The following is a 19,294-nucleotide window of genomic DNA, read 5'->3' as shown; positions in this document are numbered from 1 at the left end:
CTCCCTGCAGCTGCAGGTCACAGCCAAAGCCATGCCAGCAGCRGAGATGGCGTGGATGAAAGCAGACCCTGCGTGCCTGCAGTGGAATAAGAAATGGCACCAGTCAGCAGAGGGCACAGGCACGGATGGAATGCAGTGAGGGAAGAGAAGCTGTCACCGCCTGCAGGAAAGRGGCATTCAGATGGAGACTGCTCAGGAGAAATGGATGTCACCCAGTGCAGCTGCTCCCAAGGCTGGGAGCCAGTAAGTGACACAGCTCTGTGGCAGGGTGGGTGGCAGGGGTGGGAAGAAGATTTACCCGCCTGCAGAGCTGGTACCCAGGATGRTCCAGATGGGAACAAAATGCCAAATCTGGCCAAACAGGAAGAAGTTTCCCCAGAATGCATGTAAGAGCACACTGAACTCTGAACACACAGARCTCTGAACTAGGGCTCTGGGGTGGCCATCCATCACAGGAAGCTCTCATGGATGGGGACAGCATCTGTGTGACACCCACAGCCTGTGCCATCCTGTCAGCAGATGATGTGGCTGTCATCCTCCACACTCGGGTCACTTCTTCTGCAGGAAGCAGCCCAAGACCCCAAGCAGCAGCAGACAGAGCCTTCCACACAGCAAGAACTCGGCAGCACCAAGCAGCTGTTGCCAGATCCACCAGCTCATCACCACTTTGTCCAAGCCCTTTGGGGAGACACAGAGTTTCCCTGCAGCGACAGCTCAAGGGATCAGAGAGGGGTAGACCTGCTGCCTCCCTTATCCGCATCCGTTGTTATTGAAGATTCTCCCTCATCTGCCTCCTTCAGGCGGGAGAGTCTTCGTTTCTTCCCTGCAGCCCACGTACGGCAAACTGGCACAGCCCAGMTGCTCCCTGGCTCTCTTAACCCTTTCCCGGGCAGGTCTCCCTTCATCTCCCTCAATTTCTTCCCCATGGACCATCCTTCCCCCAGGGACAGTCCTTGCCCTTCTCCCAGGAGGCACAATGGGGTGGCTATCCCCCTTCTCAGTGAGTAGCCCTTTCCTAAGAGCCCCTGAGAGCCCAGGAAAATGTGAGCTGTGTGGAGGGAGCAGAAATGTCCCGGGACAAAGCCTGCCGTTCCCCCAGCCAACCTGGGAAGCACCAGCTCTTCCCAACCACCTTGGAAGGTAAAACTCCTCCTCAGCCACAGGTTTCGCCTTTTCCGGTCTGAATCATTCAGAAAGTGAAGGAGGGCTGTGGTTCTTCCATAAAGGGATTCACCCCTTCACTGTGCTGTCCCACATTTTCCTGCACAAAGAGGTCTGAAGAGCACTGGGGTTTGTCAGTCATCCTTTCAAACCAGAGCAGCCCCTCACTTGCAGCGTGCATTTCACCTCTCTCCTTGCCTTCCCAGCTCCCTGCATCCCTCCTCCTGTTGGGTCCTTGCTCCTGCTTTCTGGAGCCAGCACTCCGGGGTGGCAGGCATGTTGGGATCTGCAGCACCAGGGTGTAGCCTCCAACGCACACCCCAGTAATCTGGTCTTACCTGCTGCTCGCTCAGACAGCGGTGAGGAAACACCGGGGGCTGAGCTGCTCTTCCCCACGAGCTGAGCCTCCAAGAGCCAGCGAGAGCCAGAGGTGTGAGCCCCCCTGGGAAAGGGGACACGGAGCTCGTGGGCTGATGCACCGAGATCCGGGAAGGTGAGTGAGCTGGGCTGGGTGAGGATGTTGTGGGGCTCACGGCTGGGCTGAGTGGCACCGTGCCCTCCTCTTTTCACACATGGAAAAGCCGGGACAGCCGGGMTCAGCCGGGAGCGTGCTCGTGTGTGGGGGGGTCGAGAGCTGCAGGGAAGGGGAAGTTCCCACAGAATGTGTCAGACACTCCTTAGGCAAAGGACACCCCCCGTGGCATATCTGCAAGCTTTTATCAGCAGCAACGCCTTGACGGGARCTGAAGAGACACAAAAAGCCGGGAGAACAAAGATCCCAGCAAACAGCACGTGGGAAAGGAGATCTGGTTAAAAAAAAATAGAGGCACTGAAAAGAAGCAGGGTGAGCTGAGTGGTTCGGATGCTATTGTACCCTGCAAGGATTTATGAGCAGCAGGAGCATACGTCCCTTGGTGTGTCACTCCCTGAATGAGGAATCAGCACCGGCGGAASGAGGGAGGCAGGGAGTGAGAAAGTCAAACGCCAGCAGGCAGAGGAGCCAGGCGAGGGCTGCCGAGAAAGAGGGAGCCCACAGCAACTTCCCAGGGCAGCTGTTGTGGGGCAGGACGACAGTGGGATTAGGAGTGTCACCATGACTCGTGTCTTCTTCCAGGTGTGCTGAGACTGGCAAAGCAGAAATAGGACTCGAAGCAACAGAGTGCCAGATGGGCTCTGCACAAGGTCAGCTCCCTTCCCAGCTACACGTGGCAGTGCCAGGTCACAGATGCCCTGGTAAATCAGCCCTTGCACTTTCACAGCACTCTGCCTCCTGTAGCCTTGAACGCCAGGGACTGATGTTTGTGGCAAACATGCCTTTGCTTGCCACAGACGATGACACCTCTTAAGAGCCTGGTTCTTTTTGGGACCCTGCCACATGCCAGCGGTGCACAGCTGGGCCCCCAGGCAGGAACTCAATCCCAAAGCACCCAAACCCGTGGGAGTGACAGGACTCCGAGTCTTTGTACTGTCTGGCAATTAAATCAACTTTGCTCTCACTTCCCGTATTTCACTTCTACCTCCTCTTTAGCAATATTTTGGGGAGAGGGATGTTTTATTTTTCCCCTGTCAGTCCTGGGGGTGGCTGAATTAGCAAGGCAAGCAAGTATTTGGCACTATGACCCAGGGCAGGTCTCCTCAGTTGCAAGGACACCTGGGTACTGCTTCCCTCATGATTGCATTTGCTGTTKTAGGATGTGGTTTAGCTTATCAGCTTTTGATAACAAAGTTCATGCTTTGTAGCCAGGCAGAAGTGCATCAGGAAGTGAGAAAGGAGAAGAGACGAACTGCAGCGTCCCAGATGTAGAATCAGCCGTGGGGCAGCAGGGGACAGCTGTGATTTGGGTGAAGAGCCYGCCTGGCTCTGTTTCGATCCGAGCTGCTTTGCAGGGTTGGCACCCGGACCGAGACCTCTGCAGCGGGAGCGATCAGCAGCCAGCAGGCCCACGGCCACAGCTGGCTCCTCTCCAGCGGTGAGGTAAGGCAGATGGGAACATCTGGAGGGCGGATGGTCGGGCACCTCGGGCACCGCTCCCCGTGAGCTGCTGCGCACGTGCTGCCAGGCGTGACCGCGGGGCGCTGGGGGACATCAGCCTGCTTCAGCTCCCCGTGGGCCTAGAGGGGCAGGACACACCTCTGTATTTATTCAAACTACAGCTTTCTTTGCGATCCTGGGCTATTCAAAGCATGGGCAGCCTGCAGAGCTCCCTYGCCAAGATGCCCACAATGCGAGTCCTCTTCCACGGGGGTAACCTCTCTAAGGAGTAGGCAGTAGCAGTGGGATCAAACCTCATGAGTTAAATACAGAGTCTCAGTTTTTATATCATGTATCTCTTCTTGAAAACAAGCTGTCCTATGTCTTGAATGTCTTCAAGGTTGTAATCATCACAAAAATCTAATTTCTTGGGTAGAAAAAAAATGAAAAGTGGGGTTTAAATATCACCAACAGCAGGTAGAAAGCGTCTCTATTTATGAAAAAATGTATCTCCAGTTTCTACAGTAAAATAGGGTGGTTTTTCTGAGGTTTGACACTTTTTGTTGTTTCCTCTTTGTTTTCAGATTTAGTAAGCGAGCTCATGCAGCTTATGTTTTAAGTTCTGTGCCCCAGTGCCATATTTGCTCTCTGCATCCCCAGAGTGGCCCCAAAGCTCCCCATRGTTTTAGAGACAAGCTATTCGCAGAAAAACTGTCTCTGCAGCACTCTCAGCAGTGTTTTTCTATCTTTTTCCACATCATTTCTCAGCCCCTTATTTAGATTCTTCATCATTTTTGTGGTGCTTSGAGGCAGTGACTCCTAAAACAACAGTGTCAGGAGGGAGGATTCCCAGGACCAGGCAGCAAGATGCCAGGCACACATCCCATCTCAGGGCATGCCTGCCTGTTTTGGCCCCTGTATGCAAGTACGTCTAGGGTTTCTCATCCCCAAAAGAAAAAAGTCAGAATCCCATGGATTTTGCAAGTCACAGTCTTGGCAGCTGAYGGTATTTAGGGGCTCAAATTGAAGAGGCAAAAAAATGCTTCCTCCACCTCCTGGGACACATAAGGTCAGTCACCAAACAGAAAGCGTCTTCAGGATTTAAAGAGAGCATTTTGTTGTGAGGAGGGGGATTATTCAGCCGTGGTACCTCTGCCTTCTCACACAGCGGGTGGCTTGAGACCTCTTGGCAGCTTTTGTGCAGAGCAATGAATACTTGAGGGTCTTTTAGAGGCAGCCACAAGGAACATGCTCTTTGGCTCTCAGACACTGACCAACAAGGATAATCTCTCTCCCTGCTGCCAGCCTGCTTCACCTACCCGTTTTCCTTTTTAGAGAGAGACAATCAAAACAGAACCTCCAGAGTTCACTGGAGAAACCTTTCACTCCCACAACTTCATCTTTCCAATGACTGTGTCTGCATACATCTCCTTTCAGRTCTCTGAGATCTTGATCACAGCATCTGTTATGGCAAGTTTGAGACTATCAGCTTCACTTCCATACCAACACCATAGCAGATCTTCTGTGTTTCCATCCACCCACCAAAAAAAAAATCCCCTCAAAAATCCCAATCTATTTTCTGTTGTCAGTGATCTTTGCTGCCAGTTTAGATCTCYGTTGTTCAGTATCTTGAAGGCTGAAAGGCTAGAGGGTGTAAGGAATGACCACTCAGAAAAGAAAGAAAAGGTGATTGGGGGCAAGGAAATTAACAGGTTTCTTTCACTGGTATTCATGGGGGAGATTTCCAGAGTAGAAACTTTCTTTATGGGAAAATTCATCAAAGGACTGTCTCTGGTCAAAACACTAGCAGGAACAGCCACGCAACAGCAAGATGAACTAAGCAGTGTCTAACACCACACGGCTCTTACCCCRGAGGTCTGGAAATAACTGAAGGGTGGAAGACCTGACTAATTGTGGTATAGAAACATTTGCTTGAAACAGCTCTTAAAGGCTCACTAGCAGACTCAATTTGAGAAAAGGCTCTTGGGGGGGTTTCGGACCAAAGAGCTTGATGTTTTTGCTGAACAAATTACTAGAAGCTATAATAAAGGAAAAAATCAATTGCATGAAGTCACATTTAATTACCAGGGAAAAGTCATCATGGCTTTTATAAAGGGATGCTGTTCCCACAGTCCTTCCTTAAAGGGCTCAACAAGTGTGTGAGCAGTAGCCCATGTGGATTTCCAGAAGGCTTTCAAAGGCTTTCCAGAAGGCTTTCAAAGGTGGTCTCACCAATGGCACTTAAAAAATTTAAAGAAAAGGTTCCCACCTGGAAAAAAAAGTGCCAAAAAGAAGAGACATAGAATGAAGGTAGATGGTTGTTTTTCGCAGTGGAGTTATAAAACACTGTGCTGGAGCTTGGACTGTTTGACTTATTCATGAGGGATGAATAATAAAATAACAGTTGGAGACATAAAATTATTCAAGTTTAAAAAGTTGAGGGTGTGCTGCAAAGAACTGCAGAGCTTAAGAGAAGTGTGAGTGACTGGACTCAAACTAACAGCTGGAATTAAACTAATTGTATCTGGCAAAGTGATGGGAAACAGCAAACCAAACTGACCATTACCACTTGCAAATGAGATCTACACCTACGCAGCTCAGAGCATCCACATCATCAGCACTGTGTGTGTTCAGCACCAGCACAGGGCTCACAAAGGCTGTGGCAGAAGTGGAAAGGTGCTGAGGAGGGCAACAAGGATGTTGAAAAGTACAGAACAGCTTTCTGCAAGGAAAAACTGTAAAGACAAGAACCCTTTAGCCTAAAAAAAAAAAAAAAAAAAAAAAAAAAAAAAAAAAAAAAAAAAAAAAAAAAAAAAAAAAAAAAAAAAAAGAAAGATTACTGAGTGGGAAGGGGGTAGGCTTTTATAATATTGTCTGCCCTGAAATTAAGGTGAATAGGAATGTTTTTTGCCCAGTCTCTTCCAGCACTAAAGCTAAGAACTAAACCTAGCAGGTGGTGAATCAAAGGTGGGTACATGGAAGTGATTCTTCAACTGAGGCACACGTAAACAGCAGAAGTCCTTGGCASTCCTGGCACTGGGTGATGTAGATGATAAATTTTACATCAACTCGAAAAGCTACTGAAAAAAACAATGAAATAAAAGTTCCCTGAGGACTRCAGAATATGACTGGGTCACCTGTGGCTCAGGAAATTCCTGGGCTACAATTGATGCTGGAAACAGGAAGACAACTTGAGGCAGTGTAACTGCATGGTTGTACTGCTCTTAATAKAATCACATCACCATCCACTATTTGAGATGGAATATGAGTTGTAGATAGYGTCACAAAGCACGGACTGTGCTTACATATTATATTCTCTAGATCTGTTTATTGAATACCTCTTGAAAGCTTAAAAAAACAGGTTGTTTGTAGAGATAAGTCCTTTTCAGCTTACATCTGGCTGGTCTAAGTACATGTGTTACAGCAGGTCATGGACTCACTGAGTCTCAGTTTCAATAACTTTGTCTCCATCAAGATAAAGGTCTGGTCAGTCYGTTCAGTCTGCAGTTCGTTACAGGGTTTCAACTCTAGCAAAAGCTGACATAGATCACAGAATCACAGAATCTTCTGACTTGKAAGGGAYCCCTCAGGATCATTGAGTCCAACTCCTGGCCCTGCACAGGACACCCTAAAAATCACACCCTGTGCCTGAGAGTCTTGTCCAAACTCTTCTTGAACTCTGTYAGGCTGGTGCTGTGACTCTTCCCTGATGAGTTTGTTCCAGTGCTCAGCTATCCTTTGGGTAAAGACCCTTTTCTACCATCCAACCCAAACTTCCCCTGACACAGCTTCAGGCCATTCCCTCAGGTCCTGTCCCTGGTCACCACAGAGCAGAGATCAGTGCCTGCYCCTCCTCTTCCCCTCACAAGGAAGTTGTAGACCACAATGAGGTTTCCCCTCACTCTCCTCTTCTCCAGGCTGAACACACCAAGTGACCTCAGCTGTTTCTCATCAGGCTTCCCCTCCAGACTCTTCACCATCCTCATGGCCCTTCTTTGGACATTCTCTAATAGCTCAGTGTCTTTTTTATATTACAGTGCTCAAAACCGCACACAGGACTCAAGGCGAGGCTGCACCACTGCAAAGCAGAGCAGGACAATCGCCTCCTTTGACCACTGGCAATGCTTTTCCTTGAGATTTTTTGAATAATTTAAACATTTCACTTGAAACCAACAACATTCTTGCACATTTGCCTTGACTTGCTAGGTTATGTTACACTTTAAACTTGCACAAGACTTCATGCAAAGTATTCATCCACCAAGAAAGGTAAAATCCACTCAGATATAGCTTGATAAACCCGTAGAAGTTTCTCTAAGAAACCTGTCTTGGTGATGGACCTGCCCAACAACACAAAAGGATGGGCAAGTTGGTAGCTGTCTACACTCTTGTGTTAGGTTTCTACTTGCATTGTTTAACATATTGTTACCACAATGAATCTTTTTCTATCTCTGAAGTCAGCACACGCTTCTGTCTGCAGCAGATTCTCTCTGGGTCTGTGCATTGCCACTAAATGCCATCCAGAAGGTCTGACATGYTTGTCATGCCTGTCAAGTTGCTGAGTAATATCAGCCTCGTGTAAAGATATTCTCTAGACAGAAAATTCTACTTTCATTTTGAAGTAAATCCCAATCTACATGGACTCTGTGAGGGAATCCCTATTTAACAATGCAAACTGCTTGCAAACAGCCCTGGGGAACTGTGTCACACCTATCCCTGCTCCAGTGTGAGTCTTTTCCACAGGGTATAGTCCTTCAGGARCAGACTGCTMCAGCATGGATTCACCACAGTCTTCTTCCAGGGCAACAGGGGAATCTCTGCTCTGGTGCCTGGAGCACCTCAATCCCCTCCTTCTTCACAGACCTTGGCATCTGCAGGGCTGTTTCTATCACAGATTCTCACTTCTCTGGCTGCAATTGATGTCTGACAGTACTTTTTCCCTTTCTTAATTGCATTATCCCAGAGTCTGTACCACCATCACCGATGGGCTCGGCCCTGGCCAGTGGCATGTCCATCCTGGCCTTACCTGCCTGTGTCAGACACAGAGGAAATTTCTGGCACACTCTCACAGAAGCACCCCTGTGGCACTCCCAGCTACCAAAACCTTGCCATGCTAACCCAGTGCGGGGGGGCTGCTGTTACATCACCTGGAGCCTTCTCTTGTGCAGCTCAACAAGACCAGTTGCCTCAGCACCTCCTCATGGCACAAATGCTCCAGCCCCCAGACATTTTGGTGGCCTTCTACTGGGCTCATTCCAGCTGATCAGGGTTRGGATAGTGCTGCCATTAGTACCTAGAGTTGTTAGCAGCCTCACACGACTTTGAAGTCATATTTGTCCACATTAATCACACAGCCCTTTTTCATTATGCTCCCTWCCGTGGCTGTGCTGCTCTGTTTGTGGGACATGGGCTGCTTCAAGCTCTAGGGTGTTAATAAAAAAAAAAATAACACTCTTGGGTGTTAAAGAATGAACCCAAGATGTGCAATTCAAACAAGCACCACTAGTCCCATGCAAGTAAGGACACCAAAGATAATGTATGAATGTAAGCAGCATAATGAATTTAAAGTCACTGGGACTGAGGTTTGTTTTTGTTGTTTCATTGTAAGAAAAGGAGCATGGGTGGAGTCAGCTCTAACTRTGCTATAATTGTTTTTTATCTGAAATGGATGTACAAAGTACATCTGATATAAGACAGTACTATGCAGTTTTTATTTTCAGTTTCTCCCAGTCAGCATTTTTCCTTCAAAATGCTGCCCTCTTCTTTTTCTTTCTCCWTCTCTGGAGCTGCCTCAACTACTTTCACTGTGTGTTTGAGGTGTCCCTTTCTTGTATTCATGTGCTCGCAGCAGTGATCAAAGCAAAGTTCATTTTCTAGGGCTGAGTGATAAATGATTCTGTACAACCACCACCTTCCCTGTGCTCTGTCTTCTTGTGCCATGTAATTACTCTCTTTTCTAGTGTCCATTTTTGCTCACCTTTTGGTTTCCTTGTAAGCTCTTGCTGCAGAAGCCATCGTGGTGGGATTTTTACATTTCAAGAGATTTTCTCCCCTAACTTAAACTCTTCTGTCTTGGTCTTCCACTCTGACCAGGAACTGTAGTGACAGCTGGCAATGACCCTCCATCGCCTCAGCACCCCCATAACCACAGGAAAGAATTGCTGAACAAGAGGCAGAAGCTGACTCTACATTATTACCATCCCTGCCAGATGACCACAGATCAGCAATCCAAAGCAGCACCAGCCAAGAGAAATATTGCCCATCTATCTCCCAGCTGCAGGTGACAGGAATGACCTACCCGTCGTTTCCTGGAGGGGAATGACTTCACTCAGTGCTCTTCTTTGTGCTTCCTTAGCCCACCAACAGGCTCAGCCATCTCAGCGAGACCATCCCCTGACCCACGCCGGGCATGTCAGTGTCCAACACGTCTCAGACATGCAAGGATTACACCTTCAACCACCACCTCCTCATGCCTGGCTACACCCTGATATTCATTACGGGTTTGATCCTGAATGTGGTAGCTCTATGGATATTCATCCGATACCTGCGCCTGAAGTCTGTAGTGATGATCTACATGTTGAACCTGGCCATAAGCGACCTCAGCTTCACTCTACCTCTGCCACTACGGCTCTACTACTATTCCAACCACCACTGGCCCTTCGGCAGCGTCCTGTGCCAGGTCTCTGGTTCGGTCTTCCAGATCAACATGTACGGCAGCTGCCTCTTCCTCATGTGCATCAACCTGGATCGCTACATTGCCATTGTTCACCCGCTTCGCTGGCGGCACTTGCGGCGCCCCAAGGTAGCCAAGCTCCTCTGCCTGATCGTCTGGCTCGTGATCTTCATGGGCTCCATCCCCACAGCCATAGTCCACAAGCAAAACCACTGTAATGTACACAACCAGACCATTTATCTGTGCTTTGAAAGCTTTAGTGACAACATGTGGCAGAATAACCTCTTTCCCCTGGTAATCCTGGCTGAAATCTTGGGGTTTCTCCTGCCTCTCAGCTCTGTGACATACTGCTCAATTCGGATCTTTCAGGAGCTCTGCCAGCCCAGCCAGACAAAGACCTTGCGGCAGCAGAAGACTGTCCGTCTCCTCTTGGTCAATCTGGTCATCTTCATCATCTGCTTCGTGCCCTACAACACTACCCTGGCRGTTTATGGGATGATAAAGGCCCGGGTGATGAAGGTTGAGGAGGACACCCAGGCCTCCGTGCGCCAARCGTTAATTATAACAATGATGTTGGCCAGCATGAACTGCACTCTGGACCCCTTGATCTACTACTTTAGCACCGAGGGTTTCCGTAACACCTTCAAGAAATTGCGGAAGGGACAAGCCTGGGACTCGGAGATGGGGACGCTTAAGCATCAGGTTGTGGACAGTAAGTCAATCCGAGATCACGCTGCCTCTAAAATAAAACTGTTCCCATCTGAAAACTTTATCCGTCCCAAGGAATTTTCGCCGTCGCTTCCTACTGCAGTATTTCTCAATGGCCCTATTGAGGACTCAGAAATTTAAGCCCAGGAAAGCCGTCCCATTGCAGTCACCCGTGCAATAAATACAGCAAGCAAACTCTTTGAGGGAGCACAGCAGACTGTTTGTGGGTGAAYGTGATAATGCAAAGCTGGAGGATGGAAGGTTGTTTTGAATAAACAGAGATGCCTTGGTGACACGGTCATAACCTGACTCTTTTGGTACAGGAAACATAGTGGGGAAGAAGGATTTGAAACAAACTTAGCGTGTCTAGATCCAGCCAGCATCAATTCCTATAGCGAGTCCATCCTGTCTGAGTATTTCYTGGCTGCACTGTAGCATGAGGCAGTTCTGGGGATCATCAGAACACAGATATGGGACTCTCTGCTGACAAAGTGGATTTACTAGCAATGGCTGGGGGAAACCTTTGACCAGATGTTTCAATTAGAGTCATAGGTCCATCTTAGGACTCCTAAATGAGTATCTTAATTTTCCAAAAGAATAGAAGCATTTAGCAAGCTTTGTTGGGGTCAAGGAGAATAGCTGAGCTTCCAGTAATCTTGCAGAAAATGGGTTCCTAATTGWATAGAAAATCACAGACCTTAGCAAAACAATCTTCAGGAGGTATGTCAAATGTGCAGCTGTACACACACACATGTGGCACAATGTCACAATTACCTAAAGCAAAATAGCATATTTAAAGAAACTACATTCCCAATGGCCTCAGAAAAAAAAGAGAGGATACCAATGTTGTCATCGTGTCAGAAGTTCATGCTGATGTTAGTGCTTTGCACTCTCTTGTTGCTGGGCCCTGTACAGGATGATTGATTTCAGGTCTGAGTGATTTTCACTGTTGAAAAGAAATGATGTCACAGAATGAGGCTGCAGTGAAACATGTTTGCTTGCCCTGTGCTTTTTCAGCCCTATAAATCTCCCTAGAGGTGAGATCCAGCTGTACCCAGGCAGTGCCAGAAGCCCAGTTTTTCACTCCTGCCAATGGCCAAGCGTTGCCTTTCCAATTGCACTGCTAAACAGCCTCTCTGTGGCTTCCAGTGGGTCTCAGGCTATTCTGGAGTGGATCCATTACAGCGGTTTGGTTTTAGTTTTTTTAATGTTAAAGGAAAGGTCAGGGAAAGTGACAAGAAATGCAGTTAAGAATGCTAGGTTTTATAGTTTTTATGCTTCTCAATAAGCAATAAATCTGGTTTCAAGTTCTTACTTCATGACTGCTGTGAGAATAAATGTTTTGTAATACATTATGGGTTTGTGTTTGGAGATACTGGGTTTTAAATCCATTTTTCCAGGCTCTCTTGAAGATCCTGTTTTACTACAGATGACTGCAGAAGCAGGCCTTCAGGAAGACCTGTAGAAGATGATGAGCCTCTCCACACAGACATCATTGTGTCACAGCCTGCCTGTGAGACATATGCCCTAGCTAAGCCAGCACTGTCCCCTTGTTCAGCCCGTGCATCACCAACAGACCAGCCTTGAAATCCATCTGCAGATGAAGAACATCTAATGGTGCCCAAGAGATGCAGGGATAGAGGGGAAGAGGGCTTGCAGAGCAGTAGGTTTTCCATTTTAAAAGCTCMGAACTACCATGAATCATTTGTGACAATAGTGCAGCTGGAGAGGAAACAGAGCTGTGTGCATCTCTTCTGTTACCCTTTCATCCTGGGATCTATGGGATAATGAAGTGATATTACAGCGATGCACTGCTGTCCATTTTCAAATCTTACTCCATCTTCCTCCTTCCTACAACCCTTTCCTTCTCCTTGTCTCTCTGGTCCTTTCTCCTTTCCCTAATCTAATGCATCATGCACCTAAGCATCCACACAACATCTTCACAGCTACGTTTTCTTCCCCGCCCAGAGAAACTGATTTTTTTTCTTTCCTTTTAACTTGGCTAGAGTGCTGTTGTAAGTCCACTGAAAGATTTGGGTGGGAAGGGACCTCTGGAGGTCTCTACCTGAGCTGCGTTCTCGCAGCAGGTTGCTGGGGGCAGTGAGGGCTGGTGGCTCCCTAAAGGAATGTAACAGCTGAGAGCCAGGCATGGTCACAAGGCAGGCAGAGGAAGAGGCTTAGCCAGCAAGAAAAAGTATCTGAGCAAGGGGACAAAGACAGGTACAGGCAGACAGCCACATTAACTKAGAATCCAGATCATCAGACAAGTCTGTGGTGATGAGGCAGGTCCAAGGTCAAATTAAGAAGTCAAGTCAGCATCAGGATGAGCCAGGTACCAGGGTGAGCCACAGTCCAGAGATTGCCTGACAAATCCATCATGACAAGGCAGGTCCTAGGTCAAGCCAGGAAGCCTATCCACAGGTCCAGATCCAGAGTGCATGGTCCGGCACAGGCCAGACTCCTCAGACAGGAACTAAGGGCAGGAGCACCAGCTTAAAAGCAGCTCCTCAGGCAGGGGGTCAGTCCAGACTGAGGCTCCAGCAGAGCTTTCTGGAAACTCTYCCAAAAGTCATCAGAGGGAAGCAGYTGCCCTCAGCTCCACTGCCTCTGACCTGTCCCCAGGCTCGTCCAGCCAAAGCCCGAGGAGCAGAGAGGATGTTCTTGGGACCCCAAGGTAGTTCAGGTTGCTGAGAGCCCTGTCTGGGTGTCTGTCTGGGTGTCTTCTGCGCACCTCCAAGAATGGCAGTTCCTCAGCTTCCTGATATACCCACACCAGTGCTGAAACATGCCCTGGGGAGAGGCTTTTCCTCACGCTCACCAGGACTGTTTTGCAAGYCATGGCTGTTGTGCTTTCTCAGGGCCACTACGAGCAGAGTCTGGCTCTGTCTTCTCTTGCCAAGCTTGCCAAGCATGAATGAAACGTCAGCAGGCACATGCCACTCCTTCAGGAAGAAGAGGCTGCTCCTCTGCTGAAGTTACAGTACCCTCCACAACACACAACACATAACTTCTCGAAAAGCACACCAGAAAACATKATCTTTTTTTGCAGCTTCATTCCTGAAAATAGTGGAACTATTTTTACCTGGAACATTTCATAAATATTCCACCTCCAACAGAGGAAATTTTAGCTCAAATATTTTGACTAAATTATAAATAACTGAAAAGCTGATCTCTTAATGAATCTCATCAACCAGTTTAACAATAAAGAGGGCTTCTGGTCATGTTAAATGCAGCAGAGAAGTTCCTGACTTTGGRTTTCTGAAGGCTTTGTTTAATTATTATGTATCAACAGTGGTGCACCCAGTGTGGACTGCTACGTTTGGTCCTTTGGGTATTCAGTCTTTTTCAGCTTGCATTAGTTTTGTTTTATTTTTGAGGATTCTAGTCAAATTTAATCRCTTTGGCTTCTGCAGGGGATTTGGGATATTTTTCATGTTTGACAKAGAGAATTGGTGTTAACTAAGTCTTCTGCTTCCGCATTTTTGCCTCTGTAAGCTTCAGGGCTTTTTTATTCCATCACATGGTGATAAGGAACAGCACACGTATGTGCTGTCTTTTAGTGAACTGAGTCATTCACCCTTATCTTGCTTTATGGCTTCTCTTTAATCAGTGTGTATAAAAAAAGCCAGACAAACAAATCTGAAAGTCCTAGGGTATGATGGTGTCCAACAATACAAACCAGAACCACTTTAAAGTTTGTGTTTAGAACAACAGGAGCTACCTGAAGCAATGGTATTCGAGAAGAGGAAGCTAAATGGGAATAGCCTTTTTAACCTGTATAGGTGACCCTCTATATCCTACTGTGATAATTCTTAAATTAGTATTCTTGTTAAGTACGTCAGAGGTAAAAGGTGTCATTCACTACTTCCCTGTACTTCGTGTCATTTGCAGATGTGAACATTAAACAAATGTCTTCTCATCAAATAAGACTAAACAAGTGAAAGGTCAGARAGATGGCAAAGGCACAGAGAACACTTATTCTGTATGGATCAGACAGTGTATCCGCAAAAATGTACAAATGCATTAGGATTTCAAGTCCTTTGACTTCCAGAACAGACATATGTCATATGCTTCTGGAAATGGTTCCCTACTTGGATGATACGTAAAAGTATTATGACTATTAATCATGACTATAAATATTAAAATATGTGTTGTATTTTCTAGAAATCGTCTGATACTCTGAGTTCTGTAAGTCAGCTTGAAAAGATGTTTCAGAAGTCCYAGAACAAGCCAGACCTTATCTTCAAATTGCTTTTATTACTGTTTTTATTCCTTCTACCGCGTACTGACTGTGTGCCTCCCACCACTAGATGTATCCTTACAACAAAACATGTATTTTGTATTACAAACGCCCTGAGCAACTTCAGCTGTGTCTGTTTTGAGCTTGGGAGGTTACCCTCTGCCTTCCACTCCCCCCTGTTGCTGGGAGTCGAAACGGATGTCCTCCAGAGGTCCTTCCAACCTAAATAATTGTATGRTTCTCTGACCTTGTGTTTTAGATGCTGTTCTGTTATCCCAGGCATTTTTTTCATTATCGTTCCCTCCCAGAGTTGTTCTTGCTCGGATTACACTTTGCATACCCTGCTTGCCTTCCAGCTGCAGAGTCCTTGATCCTGTGGCTGAGTGCAGCAAAATCTTCACATTTTGCCCGTTGCTTTTGAAGCCTTTCTTGCAAACTCGTGTATTCTGCAATGCTAACAGCATCTCGGCAGAGGCCAGGCTGCCGCTGCCGCTGCCGCTGGTGCTGCTGTGCATCCTGCGGACCAAAACCGGCTCAGGGTTTCCTTGAGGTTTCCCACATTTCCACTCCCTCTGCTGTTACACTCGGAGGGATCTTTGGACGTGGATCGGTTTTTGTTTGGTTTGCAAGCATCTTGAGCAGCGAGACAGTGATCGCTAAGGGCTCCCAAACAAAATATGAAGAAGTAGTGTAACATCACTAGAAGAACCTGCTATGCTGATGAATTTGTTTGAGGGTATTTGGGAGTCTGCATGTACTAAAGCCAGGCATAGCTGTCACTGCTTTCACCTATTTCAGACAGTGACAGTGACAGTGACAATGACAAGGCTTCCATGGTAGCTGTAAAACCTCCCTGCACTGCGCACACTGYCCGCTGAAGCACAGGCAGCCACTCTCCACTCGAGCCCCTGAAATACAAAGGAACGAGGAATAACTTTTCTCCCAGGGAGGGCAAAGGGCGGAGGGAGAGAATCAAACTTTTCACCTCGAGGTAGTGATAAAGGAGTTTTTCTAATCCTGTGTGGGGGAAAAAAATAATTAAAGAAAAATTGGGGGGCGGAGGGGGGGGGGGGGGGGGGGGGGGGGGGGGGGGGGGGGGGAGGGAAGGAAGGCGGTGCTGAGCCGGGCGGAGGAGGCTCCGCTCCCGTTCCCCGCCCGCCCGCGCTCTCCACGGCCAACAGCGGCCCCAGGCGGCGCCTCGGGCCCGGAGCGGCGGCACTCCCGAACGGGATCCGGGCACACACCGACACCGGCGCCTCCGGGACCGACGGGGGTGTCCATTCCCTCCGCACCGACCCCCTCCGAAACGGACGCAAACAGGGCAAAGCAGTTTTCCCTCAGCCTTTAGAAGAAAAGCAATTTGTTGAGGAAAAGAAATGGTAATAAAGGCAAGAAGTTGTGAAACTGAAGGAAGCTAATGTGTGAGTACTTCTTCGCCGGGAGCAGGGGGAGAAGAGGAGTTAATTTTGTTGTCAGGATAGTAACATCCCCGTACGACGCAAAGAACAGAATGACAATAAAAGCATTTGGAAGTTATCTCGCCGATGGCACGGGTCAGGGTCGTCCTGAGGGTTTTTACCTGACCTGAGCCTGGCAAACGTCGAATTCACACAATTAGGGAGCGCTTCGATAAATGTAGACAYGCTCCCACAGAAGGTGTCGAAGCCCTGCACTTTGAGTTGAGAAATGCCAGACTTACTTTTCTCCTTGTGGGCTCCTTGTGCACAGGTGCCACGGTTGTCCTTGGTTACGCRATGACAGATTGTTTTCCCCACGAAATGCCTTCTTTGTTCACCATGTAGGAAGAACATCGGTCACAGACAGAGAAAAAAAGTGGCTTTTTACTATTTTTTCCCCTTTTTCTTTTTCTCTATGCCATATACGAATTCATGAGCTATCTACTGCACATATCCAAACCCCATTCTGCAAACAGGGCCACAGATCTTCTGCTTTTTTGTAGTATTTATCATCCCTCCATCCAATGGCTTCATAAATTTGCATTAATGTCATTCTCAAGAGGCCTATTAGCTGATAAGGTATTATTACTACTTTACAGCCAGGAAACTTAGTAGCTAAGATGTATGTTCTAACTACTTTGGATTACACTTTCTGTAGTGCCATATAGCACATATCCATCGTGTCACTCCTGCTGATTTAAGTCACAAATACAAGACTTAAGAAATTCTGTGACTCAAAYACCAAAGCCTCAAGATAAGGCTTCCTTCCTCTATAGGAAAGGGCAAAGGAGTGGTGGCTTTTGGGGACAATTTGGTGCATGTCCYGGTGCCCAGTATCACCTGGGGGCTCTGGGGTAGAGACAGGAGCTGCGAATGTGGTGGCAAGGGGCCCACAAACACTGTGTTATGAGGAGATTCATTTTTTCAGATGCTTCTATATCAGTGTGCGACATCTAGATAATGAGCAAAGGGAATTAGAGGTTCTCATTGATGAGCATGCATTTGATATAATTAGCATTACAAAAAACCCGGTGGGACGATTTGCATAATTTCAGCGTGCTTGAGTCCCCAGTTGCCGCCTATTCAGAGGGGACAGGGAGGTTAAAAAAAAAAAAAAAAAAAAGTGTTGGGGAAACATGCTGCTACAGCTGAGGGACAGCAGTCCCTGCAGTACAGCTGCTGAAAGCATCTCAGTGTGCCCAGTAGGACACAGAGCTGGGGGATGGCACACATGCTATGAGAGACCTGCAACTGGGAAGTGTGGGAGATACTCTGCAGTAAYGATGCCTCATTAACACTTGCCAAAATTACTGGTGACAATTTGTAGGCAGGGAAAGGACCTGTGCTGCCACAAGTCAGCTTGTTTGGGTCATGTTGCAAAGGATGGCAAGGCATTTGTTGTTGGCCTGGGAACTGGAGGTTGTCTTCTTGACCAGGTCGCCTTATTTGCACATCTGGAGTGTAACCTGAACCACCAAGGAGCACACTYGCTCCTCACACTCGCACACTCAGAGGAGGGAAGTGATGTGGGGAATTATTCAGGAAGAAGCACTGTGAGAGAAAAACACCAGTGGATCTGGTGGTTGGTTACATGAAGTTTATTACCTAGTCAAAGAGCCTGCAGCTGTAATCAAAGGAAAAATGCCATCTTAGACAGAGGTAATGTGAACGAGAAATTTACAAAGAGAAAGGGTAAGACAGACAAAAAGTGATATAGGCCATTCTGACATTCTGCACTTTGTACTTTCTAATGGTGAGGGAAAGGTATGGCAATGGGTGAGACACCATGACTTACTGGACAAGGAAGAATTAAATATAGGAGAAGCAATAGGAAAATTCTCTGGCTACTTAATTTAGAAATGGTATTTATTGACTTCAGTTCCAGAGTAACTGCCAGTAGCAATAATATCGTCAGTCTGGTAAGTGGATCATTGCCACAGGCAGGGTGACWTCAATGCTTCAAAGGGAAATGGTCAGGCTCATCACTTGAGCTATTTTTGAAGCTTCAGAGGGCCCTTTCATAGAAACAATTCTCTGTTTTGCTTTCTTCTAACTTGACCCTGTGCTCTCTGTTCCCTCCACGCTATCCTTCCTCATGTCATTTTGTGGACATGCAATCTGAAAGTACTAAGAAAAACTACTCTTGCAAAAACCTGAGGCACTTTGCACCAAAAACATAATTCAGCTGGGAGAGAAATTTCTCAGGGACACCCAGACACAGGATGAAGCTGAATGTGCCTGCCTTTTTCACCATTTCTACTTCTGTCCTTGGGTTGACTTCCATAGCCCTCTATAGGGGGTAGCCTTCACCAACTTAAGGAAGTRAAAAATAATTTAATAAAAAAAGTGTTTCTTACTGGCTTGTGTTTAGCTCAGGGATGGTGTTAGTGATCCTGAGAAATACCCTCCTCAGYGCTGATGGTTTGATCTGTCTGCGCTTTGTACTGCTTTTCCTGCCTGTCAGAGTGAGCGGGGCCGTGGGGGGGATCTTGGGGTCTGACAGACAGCTCTTCCCCATGCCAGGCTCCTGGAAGCAGCAGAGTGCTGCAGAGGGTAGTCGTCCCRCTTTATGTCTCAAATTGCCAAGGCTGCCTATGAGATACCAGGCTGCAACAAAGCCTGAAAGAAATAGGAAAGGTTCTGAGACCTACTGGAGAAGATGCTTGTGCCCTTTACCAGAGGAATATTTTCAGAAATTGACAGGACAGTGACCCTACCAATAATACAGGATCTTCATAGAATGAGCTCTGTGCTTGGATACCAGGAAAAAATGTCCAGAATGGCCTTTTGTCTCATCTCCTTGGACTCATGCCACAGTGGTGGAYGCTTTTGGAAGCTAAGATGGGGATTTGCTTGTGTCTGAACCTGCAGCCATTTGGAGCTTACAGGTTGCCGATCTCATGTAGCTTGTGAGTGCAGTTGATACTCCTTGTCCTGCATCAAATCCATCTCATGTTCCTTCTCCAGACAGATTAGGGAATTATTTCCAGGGTATAATTTTGAAGAGAAAGYTGGTCAAGGAAAAATCAGCATCTCTTTCTTGTATTTTGTTGCTCCCACATCTTCTCCAGGGGGAGAGGAGATGG

The 19,294-nt window shown here is 47.3% G+C and overlaps 1 protein-coding gene across 6 annotated transcripts; it reads left to right on the top strand.

Annotated features, from left to right (window-relative positions):
• The first annotated feature begins 1,208 nt into the window (after nt 1-1,208).
• On the top strand, nt 1,209-14,268 carry LPAR5 (lysophosphatidic acid receptor 5). 6 transcript variants are annotated; one of them, XM_057368199.1, is made up of 4 exons: nt 1,209-1,654; nt 2,276-2,343; nt 3,049-3,136; nt 9,224-14,268. In XM_057368199.1, the coding sequence occupies exon 4, from the start codon at nt 9,540-9,542 to the stop codon at nt 10,650-10,652; it is 1,113 nt and encodes a 370-aa protein (XP_057224182.1). In that variant the 5' UTR covers nt 1,209-1,654; nt 2,276-2,343; nt 3,049-3,136; nt 9,224-9,539; the 3' UTR covers nt 10,653-14,268. The 6 variants fall into 6 exon arrangements, with proteins under 6 accessions (XP_057224182.1, XP_057224181.1, XP_057224180.1 ...); XM_057368198.1 differs by having other exon boundaries at nt 2,906-3,136; XM_057368197.1 differs by having other exon boundaries at nt 2,902-3,136.
• The last annotated feature ends 5,026 nt before the right edge of the window (nt 14,269-19,294 follow it).

The sequence above is a fragment of the Malurus melanocephalus genome, unplaced genomic scaffold, assembly GCF_030028575.1.
Source record: "Malurus melanocephalus ecotype Western Australia unplaced genomic scaffold, MMel_1.1 scaffold_89, whole genome shotgun sequence".
In the NCBI taxonomy this organism is placed as follows: domain Eukaryota; kingdom Metazoa; phylum Chordata; class Aves; order Passeriformes; family Maluridae; genus Malurus; species Malurus melanocephalus.
Note: the sequence above shows the minus strand (reverse complement) of the source record. Positions and strands in the feature narration are given on the sequence as shown.